The following is a 14,896-nucleotide window of genomic DNA, read 5'->3' as shown; positions in this document are numbered from 1 at the left end:
ATCTGTAGGTCTAATTTTGTAATTTTTTGGGGGGAAGGGGGAGTGCCTCTACTCAAAATATTTAAAGAACACTGCAAATTTAACTTCTTTCTTTCAAATAATCAAAGGGAATATAAAAAAATGTTCATTGGACGTGGGTATTCACCAAACGTACTGAAAGGAGATTGGGGTGGGAGGATGCAGAAAGGGGAAAAAGTTGCCCTCTTCATAAAGCACAAAGGCAAAGACATTCTTTATCCAACCTCTGTGGTATAGCTCCTCCTACAACAAAAACCAAGGGCCAAGCAAACAACCATTTGTAAGCTTTCCTTATTATCTATAGGAAGTATTTTGTATCTGGAAAAAATAATAGTGCAACCTACAAAAACTTTTTTAAGAGAAAAAAAAACTTGTGCTTCTACACATTTACAAAATTAAGATATGGTATCCTATGTTTTTACTATCTCATTTTTTTATTAATGAAAAGATTAGTTTATCCATGAGAAGACATTTTTAATGACTGATTAAAAATGTACCATATACTGATATAAAATTCTTTATTAATAGTAATTTACAAGTTACTACAATTTTTCCCTCTTAAGATTTGTTTGCTAACAATGTCAACATTGTATACAGTGCCAAAATGAGAATGGATTCATTGCACTAAAAAAAAAAAATCCCACCTAGGCAGACTTTTTCCCCTTTATGTTCTATACCAAGAAGAATGACTATGTGTATGTGTATGTAGTCAATATACAATTAATACTCAGAAGAAAACAATTTTTTTTAGTAGTTTTGTTTTTTCCCTCCAGAAAAATCAATACCAGTACCAGCACTCAGGGTCTTGCACTTGCCAATCAAGTGTAGAAATACCTTTTTTTAAATTGTGAAAATACTGTACAGAGGGGTTACAATTACATGGGCAAGGTAATGAGTACATTTCTTATCAAGCATTGTTGCCTCATCCTTTGTTTCCCCTTCCAATCCCCCTCTCTGCCCCCACGCCAAAGTTGTAAAGTTTGTTTTACCACAAAACATCTTGTACATCTCATTGTTGCAATGGGTCCACCTGTATCCCTATTTAAACAATTTGTTTTTTCCCTTCTCCTCTACAAATTATACCAACATCAAATACAGTGAAAACAGGGGTTATACCGTTGGGGAGAGACATACAAAGCAACAAGAAATACCTTATAAATATGTTAGAAACAATAGCAAGAAAGAAAAAAAATATCTGAGTCCTTATCTTGGGGTTCATTTCGCTTAACATCAACTTATCTGACTATTTCTGCACAATTTTTTAAATATACTTATACTGGTACTAACATCCACAAAACACCAGGGAAATTCCTTTAATTTATTATGAAAATTTCATTCGTTTATTGCATGCTAATATAGTAAATTCTGCATATATATATATAAAACAGTTAAAAACAGCTTTACTTAGTAACATGGTCTTTCAGTGAATCTAAAATAACAGAAATAATACCAAGACACACTTAAGATGGCAGAAAGAGTATGACTAGATAATGGTACATACCAAGAATTATCTGAGATTTTAGCTGTCTATGAAATCTGCATAAGTATCAGAACTTCCATTTTAAATGATGTTGTTATAAATGTTCTAATTTTTAAGGAATGGGGCAACAACCTTCCTATACACACCCTATATCACATTGCAGTATCATAAGAAATCCTCAAAACAACATTTTATAGATTCAATGATACTGGAAGGTAATCAAAGTAATGTGAAATAAATCAAAGCCCTGGGATGTTTAGCTCAGAAAATAGAAGACTTAGGAGATTGTTTATTTTTTGGTCTCAAAAGTCCTCTTAAAAGTTACTGAGATTTCAACAAGGTTTTGTTAATAGATTTATAGAAAGATATTTACCACATAATACATTTAGATGAAGTAAAATTAAATATATACTTAACATATAAGCCTGTTATATAACTAATATAAGTAACATTTCAATGAGAAAAAAACTATACTCTCAAAGGTAAAGGTCAATTGAAAAGTGGCTCTAATCTGCAGTTTTGAACATTTTGTTAATATCTAGCTTAATAGAAGACAAATTCTATTATCTGTGCTTACATTCATACTACTATGCTAGGATGTTTTGATGTACCATATGAAAAAAAGCATCATCATACAGAAATCTACTTGGAACCAATACCTCAATAGACTCAATAGTTTCATATGTGATTATATTAAAATATACTGTTCTGTATTGTTCTTTAAATGAAATGTTACCAGTGCATGGCCATACATTGGTCATATAGAGAATACTGGTTCATAGAGATATGTGCATCTTCCAAGTGTTAATATAGTACATTACTGATGTCAAAAAGACACATTTTTGGGGGCTGAGATCTGATGATCACAGTTGGAAGCCAGCTCAGGCAGGAAAATCTGTGAGACTCTTAGCTCCAATTAAGCATCAAAAAAGCCAGAAGTGGAGCTGTGGCTCAAGTGGTAGAGCACTAGCCTACAGCAAAACAGCTCAGGGACAGCACCCAGGCCCTGAGTTCAAGACCCAGTACCAGCACCAAAAAACAAACAAAAAAAGGATGAGGGTTACATTTGATAGTGTCACCTCCAATTCCATTATAGTCTTCTTTAAGTACTAAGGTGTCAAGCTTAATCACATTAGTGGCAGAATCAAGATCTATGAAACTAAGAATTTGAAACTTAAAGTTCATCGTTCATTTCTGAGAAAAATGCCTGCTACATTCTGAAGACCAGATAACCATCACTGGTCCTCTGTTGCTTTTCAGTGAAAAGTTGTATCATAAAAAGAGATTAATCCAATTTTTAATAACTATAAAGTATACAAGAGATTTTTCTTAATATAATCACTGTACTCTTAGATGTAGCAGAAGTGTTTTATGCATACTTCTGTTTTACTACATGTAACATAAAAGATGTGCACACAAAGTTGAGATTTTTTAATTAAAAATATTCAGGCACAAATAGATTACAGCTTTAATCTTAACTACTACTAAGAAGGTTGAAACATGGAGGACAGTGATCTGAAGACAACTAGGAAGAAAAGTCTGTGAAACTCTCTTCCCAATTAACCAGCAAAAAGCAGAGCTAGAGGTGTGGCTCAAGTGGTAAAATACAACAAGCAAGCAAGTTGACCACATGAGGACCTGAGTTCAAACTCTAATACAGTCCCTTAACATATAATTTCCTTCATTAAACTGAAAAAAATTAAAACTTTGACTGAAAAGAAAGAGGATATAATGACTAGTGACTAAATGCCTGGATTTGTACTAAAGTGCCAACAGTTTTACCATGATTACTTTGTACCATCAGTGTAACACAAATCAAGACACAGGATAATTATGAAAATAGCTGGACTTTGGAGGCCTAAAATAGTCTTGAACACCCTTATAGATCATCCTTTAAAAACCACTAATTCTGGAACCAAAAAGCTGGCTTCAAATTCAGTAAAAAAGGGACTAGTCATGTAGAAAGCAGCATACTCTCTCTATGTATTACTAAGGTAGACTTGAAACCAATGGATAGAAGATGCAAAAAAAATAGTGCCCTGGTGGTGGCTCACACTTGTAATCTTAGCTACTCAGGAAGCTGAGATCTAAGGATTGTGGTTAAAGCCAAAGTAGGCAGGAAAATCTGTGAAACTCATTTCTAATTAACCACCAGAAAACCGAAGTGATGAGGTAGCTCAAAGTGCTAGCCTTGAACAAAAATTGCACATGGACAGCACCCAGGCCTGAGTTCAAGTCCCATGACTGACAGGAAAAAAAAAAAAAAGATGCAAAAAAAGTAGGTTAATATCAAACTTTAAAAAAGCCTTCATCATCTTTTTAAAAATGAATATAATAATATACAGGGAATGTTGCTTTTTATTACACAGCTCTATGATTTTTTTCTTTTACAAATAAATACAAATATAGACAGGTTTAACAAAAGAATTACCACCTCAAGCAAGAACAGTTAGATCCCTCACCAAAAATACTCATGTTCCTTTATTGTTAACCCTGCTGAGCCAACCCAGTCCTGACAACTACTGGTCAATTTCTATATTTGGTAGTCTGCCTTTTCTAAGATGTCAAATAAATGAAATCGTACTATATGTATACTGTAGTTTTTTAATGGACTACACATTTTTGGTTAAATTTTACATATGTAGACAAGTACCTCTGTGCCTTAGGTTTATAATCCTAAAGTTTGACATCTGAGAATCTTGGTTGGAAGCAAACCTAGGCAGACAAATCCAAGACACTCTTATTTCAATTAATTTGGAACCACAGGTACGGCTCAAAATGGTACAGTGCTAGCTGTAAGCAAAAAGAAAAGCTCAGCAAGAGCATAAGGCCCTGAGTTCGAGTCCAGAACCACACACAACCCCCACACACAAATTATAGGTGAAACAAATGTAGATGAAAGGGTTTTATAATTTGCACAATTTGTCAAAAGAGACTTGGTTCTCCTTAAGAAACAGTTTTCTAGTATGTGTTGCTGATCAGTATTATGAAGAACAGCCTCAAAAACAAATGAGAGTTAAAAGTTAAAGTTGGGAGAACCAAGAATAGATTTACACTATGTTTCCAAATCTTACGCCTCTCATAAGGCTCTCCTGAGGCTAACAAATCTTTGTGTGTTCTGACCCTACCACTGAACTCTTGCAGCTGAGCTTTCACCTGTTTTATTATTTATTGGATTCTCATGTAAAATTTCTCTGGAACAAAACTGTTTTAAAAATTAAAAACAATTAGTCACAATAATGAGTAACCTATGAAGTTATCCTCTAGTATTGAATACGTAGGATCCATTTTCTGAAAATAGAATTAGAAAAAATCATTAAAACTATCTTCCAATTAATAGTTCCCAGACATCTACATTAGTTTTGAAAATATATTATGTATCAATATCCAGTGAGATCATGCAAATAGCTAACTCCCTTAAACTCAATTAATACTCTAGATTCTATTCTATTTCAGGTACAAACATGCAATTACCTAATTCAGGATGGCTAATAAAAATAGAATACTGGGGATAGAGTTAAGCCCTGGATTCAAGCCCCTGTATATTCAACAACATACATACATACATACACAAATATACTAATCTAATAAATTAGTTTATATGACATGATAGTGACATTAAAACAGTTTCCAGCAAAGTGCCAGTGGCTCATGCCTAAAATCTTAGCTACTTAGGAGGCTGAGATCTAAGGCTGTGCTTTCAATCTAGCCTGGGCAGGTCCATGAGATTCTTATCTCCAATGAAACACCAAAAAGCTGAAAGTGGAGCTGTGGCTCAAATGGTAAAGCACTAGTCTTGAGCACAAAAGTTCAGGCACAGTGCCCAGACCCTGAGTTTGAATACCCAAGACTGGCTCAAAATAAATAAATAAAATACTGTTTCCATATACTTCAAAATACTCAGTTATTTGCTTTATATAAGCTGATACTTCTATCATTAATGTTGGGCTATAAATATCTCCATTTTTTTGGTTCAAAATACAATTATAATTCATGCTAACTATTCAGTGTTTCTGTAAGTTCTCTGCTGAGCCTCTGATCTTGTCATTAGGGCTATATACTCTTCTATTAGAACATGAGTAGAAATATGACTTAAAAATCTATCAGCAGTATGTTACCTACTGAATTATTTAATATTTTTTTAAATTTTTTTATTGTAAAGATACTATACAGAGGGTTACAGTTACATGAGTGAGGTAATGAGTACACTTCCTCTTGAACATTGTTACCCCCTCCATTGTTTTCCCCCTACCATCCCCTCCCTCCCTCCCTTCCCCGAGGTTCTTTTTTCTTTTTCTTTTTTTTTTTTTTTTGATTGTGATTAAGTGATTACATAATTTCCAGAATTTCACAGTATTGTGGAATAATGATGCTCATTTAAAGTCACAAGTTCATTCTAACTTTCCTGGAGCAAATTGTCTATCACAGTCTGTAATATATCACGGTGCTCACATGTTATATACCATATATGTGATCAGCAGCATGGGGATATTTGGTAGTGGTTCGACCAGATGAGTGGGAGTTCTTTGTTTCTTAAGTCCTGTTAGTTTTGTCGTATCACCTAACATTTTGGATTTAGCATCCACTTATCAGGGAGACCATGTACTGTTTGTCTCTTCGTTCTTAGCTTACCTCGCTCAACATGATTCCTTCTAGCTCCATCCATTTCCCTGCAAATGCCATTATTTTGTCATTTCTAATGGCTGCATAATCTGAATTATTTAATATTTTGAGTATAAAACTGAAGGAGTAGCTAAGACTCAACGTTTGAAGATTACTTATTTGTTTTAATTATTTATGCTAAAATCTGAATTGACTCTGGCTAAAATAAAATACTGACATTTTGACTGATAAAACTTCAAGAAAAATGACAACTTGGGGGAAAGATTTATAACAAATAAATTCATCAAAAGAATACAGATATTTTATGACACAAAACTAAAAACATCACAATAAACCACTCTGGTATGTTTCATAGCAGCTTGTTTAGAGCAATATGTTGACTTGTTTGATTTGTTCATTCTTTAGCAAGAAGAGAACTAAAGAGCACTATTATGGGACTTTATAAAATCTTGAGATTTTATAGTGAGTAAACCATAATACTAAAACAATATGTCAGCATCTGAGGCTTAAAAAAATGGCTCTAAGAAATATTGAAATAGTGCTCTCACGTATCAATAACAATGTATGTATGTATACATACATTTCTTTTGAACGTGAATAAGCAACTGATGTTTGATTAATATTTGAAGAATAAATGCACAGTGATTAAATGAAGACCTGGCTAGTGGGTTAAAAGCATAAAGACAAAAAAAAAGACACAAAAACAAAAATTTAAAAAAAGACAAAAAAAAAAAAAAGCATAAAGACAGTGTGAATAAGAACTCTGATTGCTCTGAAGCAAGTACAGAATAGGCTTTGTGGAGGTGGAGCACAGAACACTGTATAAAAGATAATGGTATATGATAAACCTAAAAAGGCAGGAACTAAATCATGGAAGACCTCAAAGCCTATATTAGAATTTTAGTAGTTATCCTACACCAACAGAAAACACCCAAGGATTTTATAGAAGATAGAAAATCAGCACTTTGAAGACTATTCTAAGCTGGAGGCTGATGGTGCTTAACTATAATCCTAGCTACTCAGGAGGATCCTGGTTTAAAGCCAGCCTGGACAGGAAGTCCATGAGACTCTCTTATCTCCAATTAATAAGCAAAAAACAAGAAGTGGAGCTGTGGTTCCAGGGGTTAGTTCAAGCTCCAGAACTGGAACAACAACAACAAAAAAATACAAAACCACCACCAAAAAACCCCACAGCTATATTATAGCTATCCTGAAAAAAGTGAATCAGAGGAATATAAAAAGATTAAAGAGAATAGAAAGATCAATCAGGTGACTACTGTCAGCAATTGGGGTAAAGCTGATGTACTCTAGACCAAGATGATAGGAATGTTAAAAAGAAGCTTAAGGGATAATATGAAGCTAAGAACCAGTTGGCCTTTGGAATAAGATGTAAGTTTTCAAATTTTCTGATTATTTTTCCATGTATTTATTTATCTATATCTTTAGTGGTGCAATAGGAATTCAAGTGGGACCTATTACTTAGATTGTACTTACAGGCTCAAAGCTGAGTGATATAAGACCACACCATTAGAAGGTGAATAGTGCTAGGGATACAGTTCAGTGGTAGAGTACTTGCTTAGAAAGGGAGTAGCATGACTATATACTTAATAATTATAAATCAGATATAAAATTCACTTTATATATTTATATAAAAATAAATATATTTATATAAAAATTATTTTATATCTATTATTTTATATGGCATATTATAAGCATGCTTATACTGCACCCATTTCATCACAGATTTATGCTATTGTACAATCTAAGCATAAATACTGAATAACATTTAAAGTAAAAGGACACATGAAAAATTCTGAGTTACTAAAATTCTACCTTCCGTTGATGGTAAGTTATTGCTTCTCTCTCTCTTTCTCTCTTTCTCTCTTTCTCTCTCTCTCTCTCTTTCTTTCTTTCTTTCTTTCTTTCTTTCTTTCTTATTTTTGTAGTTCTAGCAGTTGAACTCAGAGCCTCAAGCTTGCTACTGGCACATCAATTACGCCCCCAAATCCCCTTTTCTTTTGCTCATTATTTTCAAGATAAGGTCTCACAAGCTTTTCTATCTGGCCTTGCCTTGAAAATCTATCCTTCCACTCTTACCCTCTTGATATAACTCAGATTACTAACATTAGTCACCATTGCCTGGCTTCATAATTTTAATTTCTTAATGTTTGTATATGGCAAGACTTGCATGTAATATTTGCATATAATATTTAACACGAATTATCTCAAATTCAACTCAAATTCTTCTTCTAGGAAGTCAGAATACTATAATGAATATCTATTGTACAAAAATAACACTAAAGATAGAATCATAGCAGCATGTAGTAGAAAATTCTTACCAATTTTTCATCAACTGTTATAAGTTGCATGTCTCGAGTTTGATCCTGTGCCAACTTCCATGGGGATATGCTCAACAACCTGCAGTAGGAAACTTTAAGTTAAAAAGTGATCCATTTAATGAAAAAAGAGAAGCAGACAAATCTTACATAAACAAGCTACTTCAGCAATATGTATCTCATTAAAAAAAATTAAAAAGAAAGGAAAAAAGAGGCACAAAAGTCCTTTTTCTCCTCCAACTGGTTCTTGTCTGCCGAGTTTTTGGAGACTCTCACTTTAGAGTTCACATCAGGTGGCACTTCATGTGAGTCTAGAGGCTCTCTGCCACATAAAGGCTACCGTGTGTTCTGGAATGCTGATTCCTAGATGATGGTATCAGAAATGGAGGGTAGGGAAGAAACTAAATTATATATTTTTTAAAAAGTGTCTTTACTCCCATCTCAAACCCAAAGTATTTTAATTAATGTTATAGTTTAATTCTACCTCTGGTTGTTGAAAGAGGACAAAGTCTGGTTAAAATAAAAAATTACACTGGCAATAAAATGGGCAAAGAATCTAGCTCATCTATATTAGAATATTTCCATCTCATCACACATTACTTAAAACTAGCAGTTTATTCATTTCAAGTATGAATTGTCAATTCATGTACAAGTACTTAAGTAAGTTTGGATAAATCAACTAATCATAGGATTTGTAAACAAATATTCAATTATCTCATATTTTATAGAAATGAAAAAATCTATTTGTGTCAAGCTGTATGTGAAGGTGATAATATTTAAAGACAACAATAGTACTGGAAATCACAAAATCACAAGTACTTTGATAAGAGAAGTTTTTTAAGATTTGGTAGACTACAAAGATATAAGAATTCTCATTTTCTGAGGTAATACATTCATATAATTTACTAAAAAATACCCTAGGTAAGAGTACATATATAAAATGTGTTTGTAGTTTATATGCCAGTAACTTCTCCCTAAACAAAGAACAATTAATAAAAGTATCAAATCTCAAATGGGTGGGGGATTCCCTCTAATTTTATGTTCTTAAGGTAACAATAGAAATCCAGACTCAATTATGAACACATTAATAATTTTATCTACAACAGGATGTAGCTGAGTGGTGACAGACTTGCCTAATAATTTACAAGGCCCTTGGGTAAAATCCCCAGAACTTTACCTCCCCATCTACCTAAAATACATAATATTTTCAGTCAAATGTAAATGCTGTAGTAGGAAAAAATAGTTACAATATAGAACTATTATAAAGCAATATCCAAAATAGGTAAAAGCTTTTACAAATCTATAAATAGAAGGTAATTTCTAAGTTTTAAAAGACATAAAACAGCAACAATAACAAAAACAGGAAAATGACCTGTATTGACATTTACCCAAAATTAACTTATAAAATGGTTAATAAGCACATAAAATTATGTTCAGCATTTCTAAGAAATCAAGGAAATACACAAAAATAACAAGGGTGAAAGGGTATAAAAAAGATATATGTTAGTAGAATTATTGAAATTGGAACTTTTGAGGTAATACACACAGCGGATTTTTTTTTTTTTTTTTTTTTTTTTTTTTGTCGGTCGTGGGGCTTGAACTCTGGGCTTGGGCGCTATCTCCCTGAGTTATTCAGCTCAAGGTGAGCACTCTACCACTTGAGCCACTGCACCACTTCCGGTTTTCTAGTGGTTACTTGTAGATAAGAGTCTCACGGACTTTTCTGCCTGGGCTGGTTTGGAACCGTGATCTCAGCCTCCCGATTGGCTAGGAATATAGGCGTGCGCCACCAGCACCCGGCAACAGCGATTTTTTGAAAACCTTAAACACAGAATTACATGGTCCAACCATCTGCACTATTGGGTGTACACCCACCCAACAGAAGTGAAAGCAGGGTCTTGAATAGATAATTTACAGTAATATTAATGACTGCATTATTTAAACTAGTTAAAGGTAAATATATCCCCAAGTTATCACATTATGGAAGTATACATACATAAGTGATTATTGTGCACATTAGAAAATGAACGTTAATTTGGTGGAGGTGGAAGGAGAGAAGATTGGAAAGTTATATAATACAGTGTCAGTTTGAGACGATAAAAAGTTCTGGAGATGGGTAGGGGTAATGCTTTTGCACAAATATGTATATGTACTTAAGTTCAATAAATTATACTTAAAATTATTAAAAAGGCAAATATAATGTATATTTTGTCAAAGCTAACAAGAGGCTAAGTGTGGGAGCACATGCCTACCTATATCCTAGCATTTAAAAAGCTGAGGCAGAAGACCTTGAGTTTAGGCCTGCATGCACTAGATAGCAAGACCCTGTCTCAAACAAATAACAACAAACACAAGAGTATGCCCTGTGGAAAAAGTGCTGCCTTATGCTATAATCAGAAGATACAAGTTTGTCAAAGTTGCAGGTTTATAACACTGCCTAGAGAAAGTCACTTCATATATGCACAGAGAAATATTATTATATCTGTATATATTAATCATCCATCTCAAAAAATTTTTAAGTCCAGAATAAGGCTTCTAAACTTCAACACAAGTATTTTTTTGTACCACATCATACACCAAATTTTCCAAAATTATACATTTTTTTTAGAAACATCTAGTGCATTGTATTTGTTTGTTTTGTTTTTTGGTTGGTCATGGGGCCTGAACTCTGGGCTGACCCTCAGCTCTTTAGTGGAAGGCTCTACCACTTGAGCCCTCTACCACTTGAGCCACAGAGCCACTTCTGGCTTTTTCTGCTTATGTGGTGCTGAGGAATGGAACCCAGGGCCTCATACATGCAAGGCGAGTAGTCTACCACTGAGCCACCTTCCCAGCCCTAGTGCTTATTTATATAACACAAAATTAGGTGCTTTTTTTTTTTTCAATCTATCCTACCAATTAGCATCTTTGTCATTCTTCAGACCTTGCACTGAAACCACTGTTCAACACATTTTGCATAAACAGGTGATTCTGAATCTTCCTTTATGCATAGATTTATATTATCAGCAGACATAAGAATATTCTTAAATATACTTATAAAAATGTAATAAAACAGAAAAGCAGGCTTAAATGAACTACTCAAAGAACTAGTGAACATTTTTGGTTATTTCTCATTACTGCATTTTCAGTAATTCACCTTTTAGTGTCAAGATCTTAAATTGGTGATAGAAAGAACACTTGCCTAGTCTGCACAAGGCTCTGAGTGTGATCTTTAGCATAGAATGGGGAATCAGGGAGTAATCTTAATTCAATGAAGATAGGATTACTACAGAAGTTCTTGGCATCCTTTACAAAAAAATGTAGTAATTGACCATTAATAATTCTGCATAGTACTCATAAGGTCTAGTCTTTAGAATTGTACATAATATTCTATTTTTTCCTAATCAAAAAGATTATGCTCCTTTGGAGGAGAAAGTGTGGCTCAAGTGGTAGAGCATAAGTCTTGAATGAAAAAGCCCAGGCCCTGAGTTCAAGCCTAGGTCCAAGAATGCACATGCACGTGCATGCGCGCGCGCGCGCGCACACACACACACACACACACACACACACACACACACACACACACACACACACACACACACACACACACACACACACACACACACACACACACACACACACACACACACACACACACACACACACACACACACACACGATTATATTCCCTGGCCATCTCCAAAGTTAAATATAGGCATGCGACTTATATTAACAAATGAAATAAATATAAGAGGAGTTGACAGTAAAAGTTTTAAGTCAATGAATAATCAGTTGACTTCTTTCCTCTGCAACCAACAGTGCTTAGTAGAGATCCCCAAGTGACACAATGTAGGAAAGAGTTTCCAGTTGCTCTACCTGGCACAGGCAGCATTAACAAGAAATATGTCTTTATTAATTTTTTAAATTTTTTGCAAGTCCTGGGGCTTAAACTCAGGGCCTTGGCACTGTCCCTGAATTTCTTTTGCTCAAGGCTAGCACTCTACCACTTGAGCCACAGCACCACTTCCAGCTTTTTCTATTTATGTGGTACTAAGGAATCAAACCCAGGGCTTCATGCATGCTAGGTAAGCACTCTATCACCAAGCCACATTCCCAGCCCAGTCTTTGTTAATTTTTTTTAAATTTTATTTTTAAGGTGATGTACAGGGGGTTACAGTCACACAAATAAGGTTATTTGTTAATTTTAAGTTACAAATATTTTGGGGTTTCGAATACTGACCAATATAGCTTCATAATCAATTGTCTATTCATGTGCTTTTTTAAGGAATGCCATTATGAAATCTAAGGTTTTATGGTGTCTGTCTTAACTGACAGTTTAAGTTCAGAGTGTTCTATCTTGACAGTGTACTATTTTCAAGTGAATCAAGATGTCACTTTCTAAAATCTGTATTTTTTTCTTTTCTGGTCGGTTGTGGGGCTTGAACTCTAGGCCTGGGAGCTGTCCCTCAACTCTTCAGCTCAAAGTTAGTGTTCTACCATTTGAGCCACAGAACCACTTCTGGTTTTCTGGTGGTTTACTGAAGATAAGTCTCACGGACTTTCCTGCCTAGGCTGGCTTTGAACCGTTATCCTCAGATCTCAGCCTGAGTAGCTAGGATTACATGCATGAGACAACAGTACTTGGTTCCATATTTTTTTCTTAAGGGCAACGTGATTTATTTTCTTATGCCTCCACACCGGGAATGGTCAAAGAGCCATTAAATGCTTTGCTTCACAAAAACGCTAATATTTCATCTTACAAAGCTCACTTTCTAATTTAAAATTTTCTGAAATATTACGCATTTTATTTACATTTTAAAATATCTCATCTTTTTGCTTTTTTGCTTGTTAGGAATCTTTTTTGTTTAAAACATCTCTGTACAGCCATAACATCACTGAGATTATGATAGTATCATAAATATTTTTAAATAAACAATGATTAAAATCACAGAAAAAATGCCAAAACTGTAGGACATGGTATTTAAACAGACTAACAATATTGCATCAGCAACAATATTACATCAAAGATAAAGCAAATCTGGCTTCATTGGCATAGTATTTTTCAAATACTATGATGATCACAAGATTAAGAATAATAAGAAGAATCTATCTAGAAAAAAATCATTACCATTTATATTTTTCACTTCACAAAGCAAACTGGAAAATATCCTGTAGTGACTGACTTAAGAGCTAGTCAGATCATGTTAAAATTCCAGATCTGCCACTTAATGGCAATATGAACTTGAACAAATTACTTCACAACTCTACACTTCAATTTTCCTCATCTGCAAAAGAAAGGATAATAATACCTCACAGAGTTGAACTGAATAACATGTCACTGGCATCCACTGTCTAGTGTAGAAAGAAACAATGTTCATTTCTTTCCTTCAAGTAATAAGCAGGAGCAATCTATTTAGTGGCAAAACAAAAGAATTCTACAAAAGATGCATAAATACAAACTTATGAACAAACATAAACAGCTGACTTTTTTTCATCCCATCAACTACAAAGAACTACCTGATCACTGCTCTGTTGCTGTCTTCATTCTTTCTCATCTGGGCTAATACAACATAGACAACTATCATTTACTTAATCAAAACTTATTTTCCTTAAAAGCATACTCTTTCTAATCAAATAATTAAAATCAATCTATGCCACTCTTATGCTTAAAATTCATCATTGATTCAGTGGTTGTCTTTCAAAAAGGACATATTTAAGAAAGATTATTACATTTACAATTACTTCAAATGCCTTACCCAAATGTATGTGTACATTTCTTCTTTTGTGGTAGGGAGGAGAAAAAAGAAAAAGAAAGAAGAAGAAGGAAAAAAGAAGAGGAGAACAGGTGAGAAAAGAGTAGGAAAAAAGAGGAAGAGGAGGAAGTGGAAGAGAAGGAGGATTCTGGCTGGTCTCCAAGTGGCCATAGTAGTACTGGAGCATTCCAAGTGCTGGGAGTTTCTTGCAAAGCAAGGAAAAGACAGCAAATTATTAATAATGCTACATTAAATCTAGGTGGCTTGTTTGTGGATTCTCTGCATTCAATTTTCATGCATGTGAAAATTTCAATAAAAAAAAGCTGAAATCAAAATGAAAATATGAATATATGCGTATTTGAAAAAATTAGGAAGAATATGTTATCTTGAATATGCACAAATAAAACTTCAAGCATGAAAAATTATTAGCAACGACTCTGGTAGTGAGTGAGTAGATGGGGTAGAGAAAAGAGGGAACTGTACAGAATTTATTTCACAAATGGAATTTTGACCAAATCAGCTATTTAAAATACTAGCCTGAAAAGTAAGGTGGGTCCAATTTTTGTTATGGAACATGGATAATGTGAAGATTAAATATGTCAATGAAAACTTCCATAAGGGCCTGGAACTTGATTTGAGCAATATTACCTAGATGTTAATGTGACAAAAAAAAAAAAAGAAAGAAAGAAAGAAAGAAAGTACCAGAC

At 33.9% G+C, this 14,896-nt stretch overlaps 1 protein-coding gene across 1 annotated transcript in view; it reads right to left on the bottom strand.

Moving 5' to 3' along the window:
* The window catches only part of Ndufs4 (NADH:ubiquinone oxidoreductase subunit S4), a 71,502-nt gene that overhangs the window by 37,505 nt on the left and 19,101 nt on the right, over nucleotides 1-14,896 (bottom strand). The window contains exon 2 of the mRNA XM_070041160.1: nucleotides 8,461-8,539. Within this exon, the coding sequence (XP_069897261.1) occupies nucleotides 8,461-8,539 (79 nt within the window). The remainder of the gene's footprint in view (nucleotides 1-8,460; nucleotides 8,540-14,896) is intronic.

Source organism: Dipodomys merriami, unplaced genomic scaffold (genome assembly GCF_024711535.1).
Source record: "Dipodomys merriami isolate MVZ:Mamm:240054 unplaced genomic scaffold, mDipMer1.0.p SCAF_30, whole genome shotgun sequence".
NCBI lineage: Eukaryota > Metazoa > Chordata > Mammalia > Rodentia > Heteromyidae > Dipodomys > Dipodomys merriami.
The sequence above is the reverse complement of the archived record's forward strand: the minus strand, read 5'-3'. Positions and strand labels throughout refer to the sequence as shown.